The sequence below is a fragment of the Petaurus breviceps genome, unplaced genomic scaffold (assembly GCF_028583685.1).
Source record: "Petaurus breviceps papuanus isolate PSGF00001 unplaced genomic scaffold, PetGlider_PUasm1.0 173, whole genome shotgun sequence".
Taxonomy (NCBI): Eukaryota; Metazoa; Chordata; class Mammalia; order Diprotodontia; family Petauridae; genus Petaurus; species Petaurus breviceps.
In genome coordinates, this window is record NW_027185759.1 from 3,497,083 (window position 1) to 3,517,041 (window position 19,959).

Consider the following 19,959-nt stretch of genomic DNA (forward strand, 5'->3'; position numbering starts at 1 on the left):
CGCCGGCTGCAGACTCCACTTTGGCGGAGCCGGAGCAGGCGGGCAGGAGGACATAGGGGCCGCGGCCGAGGCCAGGGCCCGGGCTCCCGCAGCCGCTGCTGTTGCTGCTGCTGCCGCCGCTGCCTGGCTCCGGGCTCCGGGAGGCGGGGAGCGGCACAATCTCCTCCGGCAGGCTCGGCGCCGGGGCGACCCTCGCCCACTTGCACGCTCGCTCACACGCGCACGCCGCGACTCAGCCCCTGCCGGGAGCTCGGCTCGGGCCCCGGCGGGCAGCCCGGAGCGCACGGAGAAAGACTGAGGCTGAGCCGCTGCTGCTGCTGCTGCCGCCGCCGCCGCCCTCGCCACGACCAGGGAGCGGCCGAAGGCCGGGGCTGGGGTCGGGGCCGGGGCCGGGCCAGGGGCGGTGGAGCTCCTTGAGCTGAGATTCCGGGGCGTTTTGCATGAAGATGGCGGCTCCCGTGGCTAGCAAGACAGGCTCGGGCTCGGGCTCGGGCTCCGGCTCGGGCTCGGGCGGCCACAAGCCCGCCTTCCCAGAGCTGGATTTCCGATCGGGGGCCCGCATCGAAGAGCTGAACAAACTCATCCAGGAATTCACCAAGCACGACCAGCGTGAATACGACGACCAGAGGGCCCTGGAGATCCACACAGCCAAGGACTTCATCTTCTCCATGCTAGGTACGGAACGGGGAGGAGGGGGCGCGAGTACCCCGGAGGGCGTGTGTGTGTGTGTGTGTGTGTGGTGTGTGCGCGCCCCCGCCCAAGGCAGAAACACTCTCTCCTAGGGAGGGAGGGAGGGAGGGAGGGAACGGAGGCCCCCCATGCCAGACCGCCTCTCCCCTTCCCGGACCAGTTGCCTACAATGTAGCTTGTGTCTCTTCTTCCCTCCTGTGGCGCCAGCTGAGTGGGAGACTCCCCCCCTCCCCCTTTGATTACTGTATTCCTCCTCCCACCGCACCCCTTTTGAACCCCCCTCTCCCCAGGGTCAGCTTCTCCGTGGGGTGAGGTGTTTGAACTCGCCCTTTGGGAAAGAAGGGTCTGGAGTGTCAGACGGGGCTGGGCTGTACGCGAATGGATCGGGCTGGGCTTCGAGTCAACTGCGGTGGGCTGGAACCTCCGTCAGGCGGGCCGGGACTCGTGGCTACGTCGGCCCGGAGGGAGGTGGCTATGAGGAAAGGGGCTTGGGGTGCTGTGTAGCGACCAGTTGCTCATGGAGTCCTGGGGCGCTGGGGCGAGGAAAGCATCTGTTAGCGGGCCTCTGGGACCGACCGTAGTGAGTATGGTTGGTTTGTGTGAGTGGGTGTAAGCAAGAAACCCGAGTGGACCGTCCGGGGTTCTGAGGAACAGAGGCCCCGCTTCTCGGTGATCTTCGGGTGGCTGATGGCCTGAAAGTTAGCAGCTAAAGATGAGAAGGTGACTCAGCCCTGAAGAATGTCCTCTGAGCTTGGACCCTGGCGGGGCCAAGGGAGAGAGTCATGTGGGACTGAACCGAGGCCTCAGATCTTCCAGCCTAGCCTCCTAACCGTGATAATCCTGGCTTGACGGGGGTGGAAGAGGGTGTTCCTGTGTCTCACCCTGTCACAGATCTGGGCGGGGTGGCAGTGTTTACTGACACTCCGAAGCAAGGGGCACGGTGAGTAGGTCAGGCATAGATGGGAGGGATGGGCATAACTTGGCTGTAGGGCTTCCCTGGCATAAACTGGCTACTGTGCATTTTCCCGAGGAATCTCAGAGTTCTCTAAAGGGCTGGCTGCTTACTTGGCCCCCAGACCTATCACTACCACCAGTTGTAGCCCTCAGTCTTTCCTTCCAGATACTGAAATGGCCAGGCTCTGAGATTCATTCATTCATTCTTACTTCCATGAGTTAGCTCTTTTTTCTCTTCACTACAAGCTCTGGACTAGAGAAACAGTGGAATCTGTACAGCCCAACAGGAATTACATGTCAGCTTTCATAATTTGGGTGAAGGAACCTCTTGGGCACAGCTGCCTTCTTTTGCCTTTAGGTAGACAGAGCTGCAGTGAAATCAAATTAAGCTCTCTGGGTGTCCAGCCCTGTCCTGGATGTGGCATCTGAACCCTGAGTTGGTGTCTAGACTCTGCCCTGTGTTACCTGTTCTACCTTGGGCAGATGGAATCAGCTCTCTGCTCCTGTTTCCTCCATAAGTCAGCTGGGTGATGCCACCCAAGGTGTCTGTGAGCTCTCTAGCTCTTAGCACAACCTCCTGTGTTATGAACCTGCCTGCATTGGGTTTGGGAAACAGGTGCCCTTGTTCTTCCGTCATTGGTAGTATTTGGAAGACTCAGTTCTCTTAAACGCACACACAAACTCTCAGAGGAGTGAAAACCTTTGGAGAATTTGTCTGCTCCCAGGAAACCTGGAGCTTATTTCTCTGTGAGGAAGGTGGAGGCACCTGGGTGCACAGAGCTCAGTATGGACTGTTTATGCCATTTTGGTTCATCATCCCCTCTTGTCTCATGCATGCTGCCCCACTGGAGGCATTGCTACATTCCCTGATTCCTTAGTGTCTCCAGCCTGGACTGTCTTTTCACGTGTGTACGAGGATGTGGCCTTTCACTCCTGACTAGTAGCAGCTGCTGGATCCCTGAGAGGGTGCTGGTGCAGCCTGGGGGGCTCTGGCCTCTCAGCCACAGCATGTGAGGAATCAGAGAAGGGGGCATCATCCTCCCTGGAGGACTCCTGCATTCATTCCCTCCTTCATTTGAGGTGAGATATACAATGGAGACAAATTCTTGCAGCTTCCTAGAAAGCTCTAGAGCACCTTTGTTTTTCAGGAAACTTGTCTATAGCTGCTGTGATAGCTGCTGCACATTCTATTAAGAGGTGAGTCAAGCAGCAGCATTAGCTTTCATTCATGGTTGGCTGCTTTTTTTCTCTCTCATGATTGGAGAGGTTGCTACTCAGCCGGGCACTGGGGAGAGCCAGTCAAGGCAGACTAGAGACATTGGGAGGGAAGGGAGAGGCTTGGTAAATAAGGGTACTGATGTTGGCTTCTGTAGATGGACAGGGCGGCCACTCCTCCAAAGGAGGGAAGTGTTGGGGCTGCCCTCGAGCTGCAAAGAAGAATAATTTAAAAGAACAATCGATGTCCTTTATTTTTTTCCCCATGAAAATGTTTGCAGGAGAACTTCTCTAGCTGAGGCTTGCCACACAGATCAGGAAGGCCTGTGTTGGGCCGGGAATGCTCCATGTTCTTCACCATGAAGCTCTGGGCTTCTCAGGGGCAGGACTGTCTCTGTTCTCATTGTCAGCATAGTGGCACACAACAGGTGTCTAATAAATGCTTATTGAATTGCCTGATCCTGGTGTTCAGGACACCTCCACTTCAGCCAAGGAATGGGTGAAGCTCATTAGGGCGGTGAGTCAGATCTAGAGAGTGGCAATGGGCCTTAGAGGTCCTCTAGTCCAGTCCTGTGTTTTTCAGTAGAGGGAAGTGAAGCCCCAGAGGTTAACTGCTTTGCCCAGTGCTTTGCAGATAGTGTAAGACGTGGGATTTGAACCCAGCTTCTCTGACTCCACTGATTTCCTCTAACATGGATAACTCTGCCTGTGGGCTTTGGGCAGTGTCCATGAGTGGGTCGAGGGTGAGAGCTGCCTCATAAGGGGAGATATTAGTTGTCATCACTTCAAAGTGTTTCACTTTTTTTGCATATCTGCACTCTGCTCTCACCTGTCACATTGTTCAGCCTGGATTCTGGGTCCTTGGGTACTTTCTGGATCCTCCTCCCTTCCCCAGCTTCTTTGGCAGCTGCTGCAGAGTAGGGGTCTTTTATCACTGCTCTGTTCTGATTAGAACACTTATAGCAGGTCTTCAGGCCAGTGACATTTGAGGAAAATATATCTCCCTTCCCCAGCTTCTACAGTCAGAGAGCCAAGAAACATTTATGAAGTGCCTACTATGTGTAAGACACGGTGCTAAGCATTGGGAATCAAAGAAAGCCAGAAGAAAGTTCCTGCCCCTGCAGAGCTCCTGTGGGAGACAATAAACAAACACATTTGTACAAACAAGCTATACAGAGCTATACAAGTGGGAAATAATTGAGAGGAGACACTAAGAGGGTCCAAGAAAGGCTTCCTGCAGAAGATGGGGTTGTAGTTGGGACTGAGAGGCAAATGAGGAGGCAGAGATGAGGACAGAACATTCCAGACATAGGGGCTCTTTGAGAGAAAGTTCCTGTGGCTGAGGAATGAGAGCCCCAGCTCACATCACATCAGAAGAGAGCTCTCCACCTGGAAAGCACCTTCAAGCAGGGAATAGCTCCCTAGTGCTGCGGTCACTCATGACCTTTGTAACTTTGCTCTATGTTACATTACCTCATCTGATCTGCCCCTGGAACTTACTAGCTAGCTGGGCGGCTGTGAGCAAGGTTCCTGACCCTCTCTGAGCCTGTTTCTTTATCTGTCAAAATGGGGAGAATAATGCTTGAGAGCTGCCATGAAGTTGGAATGAGAGCATGTCTCTAAAGTACTTTGCAAAACTTAGGGCTTTATATAAATGTCAGAGGCAGAAGCTTGTGGTGAGAAAAACCAAAACCCCAAAACAAAACAAACAAAAAACCCAAACCAAACAAAGAAAGAAACCCCAGTTTTGGATCCTTGTCAGATACATTTCCAAATCTGCCCACAGGCCAGTCACTTAACCTCAAAGCCTGGCCTGTGTGTGCAGGCTCTCAAGTGTGAGTGTGTGTGTTGGGGCTGGGGGGGGGAGTAGGGGGGGATGGAACTAGATGACCTCCAAGGTCCCCCCTCCACCAGCTGAAACCTCTCATTTTATGGTCATTGTTCATTGGCGAGGCTCATGTGGAAGACTTGGATGACTTTCGGATTGGATTAGTTACAAGCATTTATTAGGCACCTGCTGGGTTTCAGTCAATGGGTTCAATACTGAGAATGCAAAGACAAATTACAAAGGCCCAGTTCCTGTCCTCATGGAAATTACATGCTCCAGAGATACTGTGATGGATTTACAGGTAAGTACAATAAATAAAGGATACAGGAAATGAATAAAGTAAATAAAAGATATTAAATAGGAATAAGATGAGTCAGTAGGGGCTGTGGGGGGTGGGCATAGTCTATGTTTTTGGTTGTTACATGAAAGTTATACTGGAGAGAGGAGAGTCTGGAGACTGGAATGCTTTCCAGAGGAAAGATGATTCCAAGGGCTGCTGTCCTTCCACCTCAGTGGTTTGGAGACCTTTGCAGAGATGTACTAGTTTGGGCCCCTAAGGTGAAGCCCCTTCATTTCTTCTCCATCTTGGCCCTTTATGAGAATGATTATTGTTATTACCTTGTTAATATTTGAGAACTCAGCATGTGGGAGAGGTTGTGAATAGCATAATAAATTCCATTTGTCAAAATTCAGGGAAATCGTCAGAGTTCATTCACGTTTTAATGATATTCCGTGCTTGCCAGATGCCTTTGCCAGCTCTTTTGTCTTCTTGGCCTCTTAGTAAGTCGGCTGGGCCACCACATCCCCATTTCGCGGGGCCAGGGCGCCCTCCAACTCTGGGACATCCTGGGCTAAGACCGAATCCAGATCCTTTTCCTGGTTCTGTCCATTGGCTCTCCTATTGTCTCTGTTATACTTTGTGGTCATTGGCGACAAATGTCTGCCTCTGCATCCCCCTCCCTGCCTCCACCCAGGGTGGTACTCCAGGCATCACCAAGGGGCAAGGAGTTCCAGAGGTGCAGACTTAGGAACTGGATAGACAGAATGTGGTGAAATTCCTTTGACATTGTCTCTTTACACACTGGCCCCAGAAAGTAGCCCAGCCTGTGTTAATTAGGTCAGTTCATAAGGGTAGCCACAATCAGGCTCCTGAATGTTTGATTAAATTATGTTGCCTTAATTGTGATGAGAGAAAACTGAAAAGTGTCCAGGTGTGTGTGTGTGTGGGGGGGATTCTTCTGGGGCCTTGGATAATCGCTCAAGCATCACTTTCCCTATCTACAAAATTAGATGATCTTTGATGGACCTTCTGGCACTGAAAGTTCATGAAATGGATCTAGGACAGAGCTGGACTGTGTCTCAGAGAGACTGAGATCCCCCCTTTCTGGCCAGTGTTCCAATTCTGTGTGGGTAGGAGGTAGGTCTGTCCTCAGGCCAGCTCTGATCACTGTTCACCATCACTGTTTTCCCTCCCTCCCTCCTTCCCTCCCCTTGGCTTAGAGTCTGGGGCTCCTAAGAGCCTGCTTCACACTTTTCCAGCCAAACCCCAAATCATAGGATTGTAGCACACCTTTGAGATGTTGGCCACCCCCTTCATTTTACATATGCAAAGCCTGAGGCCCAAAGTTAGGTTTTATCTTACCCAAAGTCTCGCTTTCTCTGGCACAAGCCTTTGGGCACCATTAGAAACTTCTCTTTCTGCCTGGGGTGGGGTGAGGGCTGAAGCTAAGTAAGGTGGCAAACTGGGACTTGCCCAGGCAGAAGTGATCCCAAAGCCATCAGTAAACACTCCTGATTCAATGAAGCATCCCTTTGTTTGACTGGGGTGGAGAAGCTCTATTGGGTCTGTCTAAGTGCCCCACTTCCCTGAGGCCTCATGGAAGCCTTGACTTTTCTCTCCTGGGCTTGCCTGGCAGTGACCGGCCTTCAGTACTTGGCAGTGGAATATGGCTCTGTTGGTGGCATCACTTGGTGTGGATGGTGGTCATTGGGGTTCACTGTGCCTGCTCCTGTGGATCTAGGAGAGCACATGGAGCTGGCCTGGGTAGCCTCGTGGCCCTTGGCTAGTCAGGAGCTGCATTACTGACCTAAGGATTACTTTCCATCTCATATTAACTTGAAGGGACCCTCCCAGGCTTCCTTTTTGTACTCTCCTATCAGGTAGATAAGCCACCTCCAGAATTGGAGTTTGCCCTTTGTGATCAGGGCCTTCTTCTCTTACTGGCTAAACCTTGTTCCAGGCCCTGCCTGGCCCTGAACCTTGATGTCCCATCCACCTCGATCTTTGGCTCTTTCTGTTGTTCCAAACTGGGCTTCCGTGACCCCTAACATTCCTCCACCTTCTTTTGGCTTTGTGGCCTTCCTGTTTTCCCTCCCTCCCTCCCTCCTTCCCAACTTCCTCCTTCCCTCCCTCCCTCCTTCCTTCCCTCCTTCCTTCCTTCCTTCCTTCCTTCCTTCCTTCCTTCCTTCCTTCCTCCTGAGATTCATTTTGGGTCTTCTTATCCCCTGCCCAATGCAAAGCAGCTGCCTTTCCCTGAGCCTGGATTCAGAGAACATGCTCCCTCCATGCTGAAGATAGCAGTCTGTCTGTGATGCAGACCATGTGTCCTGGCCCTTTGGGCTCTCCTTGTATTCCCAGAACTCAGCTCAGGACTGAGTGATGCTGTCCTATGCAGCCCTTTCCTAGAGGTCTTAGAGGGAACAAATACAGAACCTTGGAAGGGCCAGGTAGAAAAGCAAGGGACGCTCAGAGCAGAGGACAAGTTCCTCCTAATTAGCTGTGAGAAGAAATTTCAGTTCCTTCACCTGGAATTTTAGGCTTTCTCTTGGCCTGGACTCCCTCCCCTGCACTGCCCAGAATCCTTGTCTTCATTCAAGGCTTGCCTTGGATGCCGCTTTTCTGAGAAGTCTCCCCTGATTCCTTTCCCTTTTATGACTGGCTGGCACTCACATGCCCCCTGCCTCCTCCCTCTGTGAGTTCCTTGCCGGAAGACTGTCTTACTTTTGACTCTGTTGCCTCAGTATCTTGCTTATAATAAGAATTGTTTGAGGGTTTTTTTTTTTTTTGGTATTTGTATTGCATTCAACTGCCTCCCCCAAACTCATTCCAAGTAAATATTTAGCAAACATTGAAGAATTTTCAGAAGTGTTTTTGAATTTTCCAGAGTGAATTCTTTTTCTTTTTCTTAAATGAACTCTGGTTACATACAATTTTATAAAGTGCATGTTAAGTTTAATAAGATGATTTTTAAGATGCTCTGCTTGTATCCCTTACAGAACTTTTTTTCTGGCTTTATTTATTTTATTGATGCTCTTTTTTAGGGGCAGGGGGTACCTATCACTTGTCAATAAGTCTCTCTCTCTTCCCACCCTCAGTAGAAATCCTCTTTTGTAGCAAACAGAGGCTGGTCAAGAAAAAAAAAAATCAGTCTCCTTTTTAGCAAGAGAGGAAGGGAACTAGGATTCACCCAATACTCCTGATGTCAGGAATGTGCTGAGCCCTTCACATGCATGATCCCATGTTATTCTCAAGCCCCCTGGGGAGCAGGGCCTGAGGCTGGGTCTGTGCTGCGGCCTCCTGCCTCCCGGGCCTTCGGGCCTTCGCTCTGTTTGCTCACTGCATGGCTTCGGCCAAGTCACTTCACTTTGTTTGCCTCTGCTTCTTCTGTGAAACGAAGATAATGATAGAGCCGATATCACAGGGTGTGGTGAAAATCATTTATGCCACTTGGCAACCCTTAGAAGCACCACGCTCCTGTTTGCTATCGCTGTCACTGTCTGCTGGTAGCACTGCAGCTATAGCTACTAACTACTACTGCTAACCAGTAGTACTACTAACTACTGCTCACTACTTCTAGTTTTACTAACTACTTACTACCACTGCTAACAACTTCTAGTATTGCTACTTACTACCACTAACTACTGCTAGTTTTACTAACTACTTACTACCACTGCTAACTACTACTAGTATTACTAACTACTTACTACCACTGCTAACTACTACTAGTATTACTACTTACTACCACTGCTAACTACTACTAGTATTACTAACTACTTACTACCACTGCTAACTACTACTAGCTGCTACTAGTAGCACCACTAACTACCATGACAACAGCTACTACTACTACTACCAGAAACCTGAATTTAGAAGGTCCAGAGAAGCTGGAGTTGCAGCCAGGATTAGTCACTTTTGGCATGTGTGGTAGCCATAGGCATGTCATTTATCTCTCTGTGCCTTAGTTTCCTGACCTGTAAAATGTGGAATGCAGGCTGCTTTCAAGGCTCCTTGTGGCTCTGTGTGGAATATTGGCAGTGAGGTAGACACAGGAGGACCTGAATACTGTCTTAGACACTGTGTCGGTGGGACCTTTGACAAGTCTTTCAGTCTTTTCAGACTTGATTTCCTTCCCTGTAAAATGGGTACAATAGTAGCTCATCCTCACTGTTCCAGAGGGAGTCAAGTTGCGTGTTATTCGCAAGGTGATCTGCGAATCCTCAAGTGCCCTGTTGGTGTGATCAGCTGTAATTTTATTATTGCCTCACATTCCAGTCGGAGTCTGGTGTCTGACCCAGAGCAAGAAGGTCTCCATCAGCTCACCCCTTCCCTCTGAGAGCCCAGGCCCCTGCTTGATGCTGGGGATGTGAAGGTAACAATTAAGTTTCTGCTCTTGCCCAGCGTAGAGTCTTCTGGAAGTTCACAAGGGGCACCTAACGTGCCCAAGGCTGGTTGAGTAAATATAAAATAATGCTTCCCTTATGCCCCCCGTATCTGCAGTGCCTAGGATTCCATAGGTAATTGGTGAGTGCTTTTTGACTGATTGAAAATGAGAAATGTGGTAAGTGTTTGTTGAATTGGCCTTTGGGGCAGTCACCCCTGGAAGGTGCCTCTTGGAGCCCCTCGGGCCCTGGTGGAGTCGGTAGAGCTCTCTTGCTGGACCTGCAGCTGCCAGGTGGCCGTGCTGGGCTTCCTTGGCAGGCCAAGCCCCCGTGGCCCGGGACCGTGCCTCCTCCCACTGCACTGGGGGGGCCTTGCCCACTTGGTTCCTCTTGGCCATGGTGAAGGATGTTGAGATTCCGCCAGGGCTCACAGAGCTCAGTGACGCCTCTAGGGGCAGCTCATAATGGCGCAGGCCTCTGTCACAGGGGGGTCACCAGGAGACAGGCCTGGTGTTTGTCCTCTCCCTCATGAGCCTTTCACCAGCACCTCCCTCACGTTCAGAGTAGGGGCACTGAGCGAGGCGTTTGCTCCCCTTCTCTGTTGTTCCTTGGTGCTGGCCGGGCTCCTGTTCATGACTCAGGCCTTGTGCGGTTTTTGTGCTTGCTTTTCCCAGTACAGCCTGGTGAGTTCAGGTGTCACTTTCTCTTCCTGTGCTGTTCCTTCATGAAGCATCTCAGCCAGTACATTGAACCCGTGGGTGGGTGGGGGGGACTGCTTATGGTGGGAGACAGAAAGTGCAGAGGACACAGGCCTGGCCTACCAAGAGCTTGTGGCCAGATACAAAGACGGTGATGTTGACATGTACCATAGATCACCAGAGAGACTTGGAGCCCTAGGACTGAAGAGGGTCTGGGTAAATGCCCACATGAGAGATAGGGCTGGAAAGGGCTCCTGAAGAGAACATTCACAAGAACCCTACATTACATAGAAGCTGGGTCTGGGCTTGAGTCATGGAAGGAGGTCTGGTATCAGAGGACCTGGGTTTGAATCCTGACTTTCCTACTCAGTGATTTTGGCCACGTGACTGAATTCATGTCTTGATGCCTTCTACCTGGAAGTCTATGATCTTATGACTCCATTTATAAATATAGGGATGGCTATCCAGACACTGGCAGGAGGAAGCTGGGTCCATCCCCATAATGGCATGCAATTTTGGCTGGACCTCTAGAGGGAATCTAGCCAGCTCCTACCTTAAAAGCCCAAAGGTAGCCTGCTTTATGGGAATCTGCACTTCACCAATCACAGGAATGTTCCTTTAAGCCACACCTGCTTTCCAAGCCCAGTCCCCTGGGAAAGCTGAACCTAGCAAGGAACAAAGGAGAGTAAACAAATATTCTAAGGCTTAATTGGGGCAGTTAAATTCTGGGATTGAGATAAGGTTCCCTGAGAAGGGTATCTTTTGCTGTTCTTACTGAGGGAATTCATGTCAACACCTACAGGACAAGTCCTTAGTTTGCCTGTCCTTCTGGTCCATAAGAATCTCAGTCAGACCCCACTAAAGTTGCTTAAACCAAGTCCTAATTGGCCCTTATGCAGCTTTCCCTTGTTTCTGTTTCTTCGGTCTGACACCAAGCAGAATTAAGTCTGTGTTCTTAGAGAATGCTCCAACCCTAAAATGCCTAACTCTGTTCTGGCTGTTTGGATTCCAAGGGCTTCCCTTGAGGACTAAGAGGGCTATGGTGGCTTCGAGGCTGCTGGCTCCCCACCCTAATCTAGAAGCTTCGGTGGCAGAACCCAGGAATCCCCCAAGTCCATTCTGAGGCATCAGAGGAGGACTTTGGTGGATCCTGGGGGAAGTGGGCTGCACACAACTCCTGGGGTCTTCCTGGGAAGCCCAGGGGCTAACAGTCTTCCTGGCCTCATGGAGGTGTTCACTGACTTCCAGGAGTGGAAGAGTCAGAAGCTGGAGTGAAATTCCGTACTTGGCTTCAAGTCGGTGATACAGACAGCTGTGAGGTGTGCTCAGGGCCTCTCTGCGTCACTGGTGTTGGACATCAGGGAATCGGTCTGTCAGGTCGGCCCTGGGATGTGCAGGAGGGAAGAGGATCTTATGACTACGGAGATCAGAGAACCAGGCAGGAGGCTGAGCAAGGCCGGTGTCCTCCGCCTGTGCCTGGCGCCCTTTCACCAGCAAGCCCGGCTCCACAGGCCTCTTATTAGCAGGTACACGTGCTCATCAGAGCAGATGTTTCTCTTCTGTCCTTACTAAAGAAAATTCAACAGACTGTTCTTTCAACTGTGCCCCTAGAGCACAGCAGTGGAGTCTTCACTGCAAACAGCCCCTGAGTCTGCCACAGTCCTTTTGAACATTTACTGAGCACCTGAAACATTTTAGACATTACCAGGTACAAAGAAAAAAAGGCACCCCTGCCCTCAAGGAGCTTACATTCTCTTGGGGGAGAAAACATTCACACACATAGGCCTCATAGGTAGAGCTCCTACTGGGCCCAAGACTCAGGCATACTGTGATCTTTTCCTCTTCACAAAGGGGTCCCTTTGTTCTGGAGTCATCATGACAGGACGGGGACCTGGCTTCTCATAAGGAGGGTTAGGCTGCTTTTGTTTTCATATTTTCTTTACACCCTCATTTGGTGCCCTGGGAAAATTACTTAAGGCTTGGGGTGTGTGTGTGTGTGTGTGTATGTGTGTTTGTGTATGTGTGTGTGTGTCTGTCTGTCTGTGTCTTGGGTATCCTAGGAAGAGGGGCAGTAGAAGTATACTCGGTGTATGCTATGAAACTTGTATGGGATAGCTATGTAATTTTTACACACAAAAGAAAAGCTTAACTGAAAAGACTCTCAGAAGCATGTATTAAAAGAGACAAATCAAGGAGCAGGGATAACTACTGTTATGTTTTCCTAGGAACTTGAAAATTAAACTTATTAAACTGTAAAGTCTTTGGCAGGATTTATATAGACATTTTACTTTGTGCCTGATTCTCTAAACAGTTGCTTCCACGTCTGTGGCTTTTGGCAGCAGGCTAGGCTTGGGCTCATTCTCTTGCTGGTGGCTGGCCTTTCCAGTACACAGACTAGCCCCATTACTAGTCATCTCTGACCAATGAAGCCAGGACTTCCAGACCTCTTGAATTACCTTCATGGCGGGTCCTGTCTGTTTGATGATTGCTGTTTGGTCAGCATCAGAGGCAGATGCAGACTCAGGCTCAGGCTGGCCCAGTGAAGCCCCCTGGCTCTCGCTGCCCTGAGGGAGCATTCCACATGCCCTCAGGTGGGGAGGGGGAAGGCCAGCCTTTCCCAGCCCCTCCTGGTGAGCCTCAGACAGGCCGGACACATCTGCAGACCGGAAGAGAAGGAGGGGCGGCTCTCCCTGCTCAAGACTTAACGCTCTCAAGGGTCAATAAGGGGATCACTTCATCATTTCCGAGAGTCCACACCCTTCTGTGAGGAGTTGTTTCACTCAGGCCTCTGTGGAGGTGCATGCATACACGCACACACACGCACACACATGCACACACACATGCATACACACAGACATGCACACAAACATACACACATACACACATGCATACAAACATACAAGCCGGAGGCCAGCCTCTCACTACGGCTGGGTGCCCGTGGACTAGTCTCTACCTCTGTAGTCACTGTCACTTAACCAGTCCCGGCTTCAGTTTCTTTATCTGCTAGATTAAGAAGGATAGACTGAACAGGGTCTCATGGGCCCCATGAACCTCGTTAGGCAAAATGCTGCTGCTCTGTTGCATGGGAGCTGTGCGTCCAGATGGGATGACGCTTGGATAACTTGCTGGAAATGATCTAACCTGTTTCCTCCATTAGGGAAAGTGCACACATAGAGAATGAGCTGTGGTGGGGAGCTGCATGGCCATCTTGTTCAGCCTCATTCTTTTACCAGGGAGGAAACTGAGGTCAGGAGAGGCTGGGAGCCTTGGTCAGCCATGTGGGAGGCTGAATGTCTGAAGGCCCAAGTTCAGTTGTATAAATGCAGGTGAGTCAGGTCAATGTGTGCCAGGCCCTGTGCTGAGTGAGGACTGGGAGTACCCAGGCAAGATCAGGCCCTGCCCTTGGAGCTCCATTCCAGTGGGGGCCAGACCTTTGCAGCAGAAACTGGAGGTATCCTCAGGAAAGCCCTGGAGTAGGAGGAAGGGAATGGATTTCAGCTGAGCCTTGGAGGAAACTAGGGCAGCCTGGAGGCCAAGAGGAGGAGGGAGAGCCTTTGAGGCATGGCGGATAGCCAATGGAAGGCCATCTGAGCTTCCTGAGCCTCAGGCATCCCATCCACAAAATGGGGGTAATGTCTGTGTGTCTTTCCTCCAGGATGATGTTGTAAGGCTGAAATGAAGTAATGTCCATAAAGGGCTCTGCCAACCTCGACTGATTTTATAAAGCTATCATTCCTGTTATTACTTGCCTTCAGAGGTGTTGGAAATGTGACTGCTCTGAGCTTGAAGGAGGGCATTTCAACAGGGGAGATTACCTAGAACAGGGATTCAGAAGCCAAGGGCTGACCCAAGGTGGTTGGTCCCCTGCCTTACTGACCCTCATTTTCCTCTTCTGCTAAATGGGCTACTACTTACTGCCAGCCTCACAGAGGGGCTGTGGTGAACCAGGAAAAGCAGTCTCATGATGAAGTGATGTTCACGATGGAGCTTTAAACCAAGCATGCTCTAAATGGGCTTTATTATTGTTTTTTTAATCCGAGCTTCCTATGGGGAGCTCGGCTGGCTCTGATGGGGAGGGCGAATGACTCCCTGGGAGCAGGATTTCAAAGGCAGGAATATTTCTACCTAGGCTGCCTGCATTTGAAGGTCTCCTAATTGCTTTTAGATTAATGATGCTGAATAAATATCTTCTAGGCAGAGGGATGTTTCCTGACTTGACTCCTTTTGTTTCCTGCCTGTTTGCACACAGATCTTCCTGTTTATTTTTCAGTCCCCCCGCACCCCAAACACCTCAACACTCACACACACAACACACACACACAGACACACACACACACACACACACACAGCCTAGCCTTTCCCACATTCACCTTTTTATAGCTCCAAAGACTTTCATCAATGAACTAAGCAAAGGGGTCTGGGTACTGCCAGGGGATGTGGTCTCAAAAGGCTGAACTAGGGGCAGAGACGTAGGGAAAGTCAGAGAGTGACACATGTTGGTTTCACCTAAGGAAACATTTCTGAACAATTGGAATGGGCTGCTTCAGAAGGAGGACCTTTCTGCGACTGGAAGGCTTCAGGCAGAGGCTGGATTGCTTCTCCTTGGGGTTATAGTAGAGAAGAAGGATTCCTGTTGTGACCTGAGTCAACTGGAATGACCTTTGAGGGCCCCTTCTCATGCTGATGTTCTATGGGAATCCCAGCTCCTGTGTTACATTTTAACCTTCAGGTTGAATGGGGGGGGGGGGGGGATGGGGAGTGGCCTGAGGTCCCCAGGTCCCTCTTTGCTTCTTGATCATTTCCTGCTGCCCACCTTGGTGTCTGGAGCCTTCCCTAGTCCCTCCCCTTTGGGAGGTTTACTTCCCAGGAAGCTGTATTATGATATTTCTCTTCTATTGTTTCTTGGAAGGAACCTCCCATTACTAACAGGCTTGGAATTTCAAATTTCAGAAGGTAGCCTCTCACTAACTGGTTGTATTTGGGGCTGCCTAAGTCACTTGCACCTTTCATCCCATTCATGTTTTTTCCTCTTCTCTCTGTCCATTAAGTGCACTTTAGATTTAGAGCACTGAATTGGGATACAGGGAGGGTGCTCTGCCAGAAAATGGCTCTTCTGGGAATGGTGCCTGGGTCTGCTGCCTGGAAGGTGAGCCTGAGTGATGCTCTCAGTGTGGGGGGGAGTGTTGGGTAGACCTGAGCTTGCCTCTTCCCACTGTTTCTTATCATCTGGATGACCTTTTTGCTCCCCCTAGTCCTCAGTCTCCCTATTTGTAAAAGGAGGGGATTAGACAAGATGACCCCTAATGTCCCTCCCAGATAAAAGTCTGGGTGAACCCTACTGCTCCATCCCTCACTTTTTATGCAGTCCACCTCACTCCAAGAAGCTGCTTCTAAATCAGGACCAGTAAATGAACAAGAGGAGTCAGTTATCCCCTGCATCTCAGAGCTGGCAGAGACCTCCGGGTCAGGGAAGTCTCCCTGGACCCAAACACGGACCCTCTCTGCAGCACCTCCAACAAGTGGCCCTCCTGACTGGGCTGGAAGACCCCTCCCTCCCAAGGCAGCCCCTTCCCTGTGAGACAGTTCTTCTTGTCAAGTGCTTCCTTCTGACTTGAAGCCTCAGATGGCTTTTTGTAACTTCCACCGTCCCAGACCAAGCCAACCAAGACAATGATTGAGATCAAGAAATGGTGCTGATGAACAGCTCCTTCCTGTATCACACTGAGGTGTGCCCCCCCCCCCAGTAATGCTGTGATGTAGACATTTGAGTTTATTTCCATTGTACAGGTGAGGAAACTGAGGCTTATTTAAATGAGTTGTCAATATTTCCCATCTCATAAATGATCTTGGTACCAGAACTGGGACATGCCTACCCTGTCTAGGGCTCTCGCCACCATGGCACACTCTCCTGTTGTAAACACAAAAACCTTTTTTTATGGTGACTAAAACCCACTTTTTTCACCTTTACTACAATTTTGTTAAAGGTCTTGGGCAGAGTGTCCCCTTCCCTTGAGTCATCCCCCTGACGTCACTCACTAGGAAGGAAAGAGGGCAGCCCCTGACTGATCAAAGGGAGGTCAGGCATCTGCCAGCAGGCCCAGGGGGTGGCATCGTTTATAGGGGGCGACCAGAGGAGGCAGGATCTTCGCCTTAGCTTGCCATCATTCCCAAGGACTTATGAGCCAGGGCTTCAGCTGAGTTCTAGGTCACTAAGACACCCTAGACCACAGATATAGAGCTAAAGGGCACTTGGGAATCACAGGGTCTGGTCCCTTAAGTTTCTAGATGAGGAGACTTTGCTCCCTGTTACCTAGGCCTTTAAGTGGCACAGTGAGAATTCTGCCCCAGGCTCCAAGTTCAATATAGGCCTATTATTCTGGCCTCTTTCCACGGGCCATGGACATCTCCCTAGCCCTAGTCACTGGCACACTAATGCCCAAGCCGACTCTACATAGGGCCGTTCAGATGGAGTTTCTCTGGTGTCGCTTTGGCTGCTTGATCACGTTATATTTTAACCCCTTGCTGTGATATGTTGTATAGGTTCTACTCCTTTGCACAATCAACGTTAATAATGCTAATAATACAAATGGTAACATTTATAGAGTTCTATGAGCTTTGCAAAGTGCTTTACAAACATCATCTCATTTCATTCTCACAACAATGCTGGAAGTTAGGTCTGATTATTATTCTGTTTTAAAGATGAAGAAACTCAGAAGTGACTTGTCCAGGGTCAGCTAGCTTGTCTGAGGTGGGATTTGAACTCATGACCTCTTAAGTCCTGACCAAGTCCTCTGTCCACTACACCACCTCACTGCTACTATTGTGACCACTGATCACTAAAAATCAGAATTTGGGGTGACTTAAAGGGCCCATCATGTGTGATTGGAGCGGTTTACAAGGTGTAATGGAGGTGGGACTTGTAGACAAGTAGTTGTCATATCACCCTGGAGATGTAGCATCAGTGAAGAAATGTGGGTCATGTTTTAGAAGGGTGAGATGATGGAGAAGCCTCTCGAAGGCTCCATGGAGGTTCATGATATGTCTGAAGGCTGCAGATAAGCTTCTGATGCCCTGAGTGGGTTCTTGATGCAGGATCTACAAGGGGATCAGGATAAGAATCCCACAGGAGAAGTTAGTTCTGTGTGGGCTGGGGAGGAGGGCCACCCCTGAGGAGCTGAATGGACCGTTGGTTCTGGGAGTGAGAAGGTCTCTGGAGACTCTCCCATAAGAAGATCTGATCTGTGGTCACCTCGGTACACCCCTCCCTCCCCAGCTGGGACCCAAAAGCAGAAGGGAGCAGAACTCAGGGGTCCTTCGCTTCCCACGTTGTGAAGTCATGCCCACCTGCACAGGGGCCAGATGTTTCAGAAGCAGGACTGGTTGCCAAAAAGCTCTAATAGGGTGTAATGGTGACTATTTTTAGCATCAGTGGAGAAAAGATTGTTAGTATGAAGGAATGGGAAGGAGTGGATTTCTCTAATGGCCTGTGGTCTGTCAGCACGGCTTTCTAGGCCAGAGCAGCAGCTTTATTCCATCAGGTTTAGGGGTTTGGGGGCAGATGGTCAGTGCATCCTGACTGTGATGGTTGAGTCCAGAGTAAGCATTCCTCTGGGAATCCCCTGATGCTGTGAGTTTGGGAAATACTTGTGCAAGGGGGAAGCACAGATCTGAACTGGGCAGTCCCAAGTCCAAACCTTTCAGCAGTAAGTCAAGGATCAGTGAACATTTATTAAACGCCTACTGTGTGTCAGGCATTGTGCTCAGCATGGAGAGGGAAGGGGAACAGAAGAAGGTACATGGTGCCTTCCTGACTTGGGGGTCCCACTGACTTTCCTGCCTCAATCTCGATCTCTCTCATATCTGTCCTCTACTTCAAATTCTCCCCCTTAGGCCAAAGTCTGACCACACCACTGGCTGAACCCTTTCTTTGTTGTCTAACTTAGGAAGTCCTCATCTCAGCATGGGAGACCCTCCCCAGACCCCCACCTACCAATGCTGCCACCATCTTATTTCACACCAAGTCTTCATTCCAGCCAGACTGAAACCTTGCTCGTGTCTGAGCTTGATGTTTTGACGCATTAACACAGATCTTTGCAAACCTTAAATCTCCATCTAAATGCTTGTTGTAATTACTTCTGGCTGCTGACACCCCTCTGCTTCTGGTCCGTGAGGGAGAAAATGCTGATTCAGCCAAATGGCCCAGCTTCCAATACTGAAATAAAGTCTTGGAGTGTCTTGTCTGGAGTTTTGAAGGGGTCCCCACAACAGGAGTCACCTCAGCTCTGGCATCTGGGAGGGTTTGGGTCATGGGCAACATTGTCTCTGCTTACAGAAAATCCTTCCTGACTGGAGACATCCTGGCTGGAAAGCTGCCTCCTCCATGGGTGAATTTCCCTTGGATCCAGTGACTTTTTCCTCGTGAGGAGCTGCCATCATCTCATTGACAACTGTGAGAGCAGGGGCTAGAGCCCAGCCATCCCCTGCGCTGCTGAAGGATGTCAGCTCTCTAAGCAGAGGCCTTATCAGTGTTATTTGTGCTAACAACTGCCTTCTTTGGTACCTTCTGTAGCTGAGACCAGGCCTGTCACCCTTGGCCTTCCTTGGAAGGGAAGGTCTGACCCCCCATGACAGTGGTGACCCCTTTGGTTGCTGCCCTGCTCTGCAGAGACCTTACTCTTTGTGATGGGACCTGCTGGGTATCAAGGCAAGGCAGGGCCAATCTCTGCTTTCTGTCTCACTGTGGTCATAGGGTGCTTGACCTTGTTGGGGAGGTTTTGGGGGCCGAACAGTGTGGCCTCAAATTACTACTCACTCTGAAGGGTACTGACCTCTCAAATCTAGTCCAGTTCAGTGCTGCTCCTGCTACCAGCACCAATAACGTGCCACGTTTACCCTGGAGCTGACTGCCAAGCAATTATATACAAACGTGCTAGGCCTCCAAATGGGAAATTTATCTTAATCTTTTAAAAATGCCCTTCATTTGCTATTATTAGAGCAGTTTCAATTCAAAGGTTCCGAAGTATGGGCTCTGATCTCTGCAGGGCCCGCTCTCTCACTCTGCATACATGCACGTAATTCAGTGTCCATTGTCTGGGTCTATTAGAAACATTAGGATAATTATGGGCCTGCCTTCTCTTTTCTAATTGCGGTGATATTTGCCTTGCCTCCCTATGTTGGCTGTGCTAATAAGCTCACTATTGAAATTTTGCAATTGTTCACCAGGCTCTCAGAGCCAAGAGGTCCAGTTCTGTTCCCAAGCATTTCTTCAGTGCAGCTGGGGGCCAGTGTGGTGCAGTGGGGACAACACGGCTCAGAAAACAGGAGGCCTGTGTTCCAGCCCTCCCTCTGACTCCTGACCTTCATCATCTCCCATAATACTGAAGGAACAGTCTTTGTGAACCATCCTCTTCCATGCCACAGATTGCAGCTTGGTCACTTGTCCTGTGCATTTCCCAGAAGCTCACCACCAGGAGGCCACTCAACCTGCTGAAGGGTTTCCGGGAGTTTCTGAACTTACTCGAGCACTAGTGATGTATGCCCAGCTCCAGGACTGGCATATTCTTCCAACTTTGACATCCTTTCCTGGTGTGTCATCATCTCAGACCGGGACTGAGGGCATTGGACTTTCTTGTCTCAGGAAGCACAGTCCCAAAGCCCCTTTCACCATGTCCCCCCCCCCCCCCAGCCCCTCACACACCACCTTGGGCATTGGAAGTGGCCTGATGAGTGATGACAAACAGGAATGCTTCCATTTTGCTGAAGACAGATTCTCACCCCAGCCCCTTCCCCTCTCTGGGCTCCCAGTCACTCATTGGTAAAATAGGAAGGGTTTAGACCTTTGAAGCCCTATAACTTGAAATGTGCCTGTGGGTGAGAATCTGTCTTCAGCAAAATGGAAGCATTCCTGTTTGTCAT

The 19,959-nt window shown here is 50.3% G+C and overlaps 1 protein-coding gene across 1 annotated transcript in view; it reads left to right on the top strand.

The window, feature by feature from the left end:
• The first annotated feature begins 243 nt into the window (after positions 1-243).
• The window catches only part of MB21D2 (Mab-21 domain containing 2), a 116,837-nt gene continuing 97,121 nt past the window's right edge, over positions 244-19,959 (top strand). The window contains exon 1 of the mRNA XM_069083296.1: positions 244-675. Within this exon, the coding sequence (XP_068939397.1) occupies positions 441-675 (235 nt within the window). The 5' untranslated portion in view covers positions 244-440. The remainder of the gene's footprint in view (positions 676-19,959) is intronic.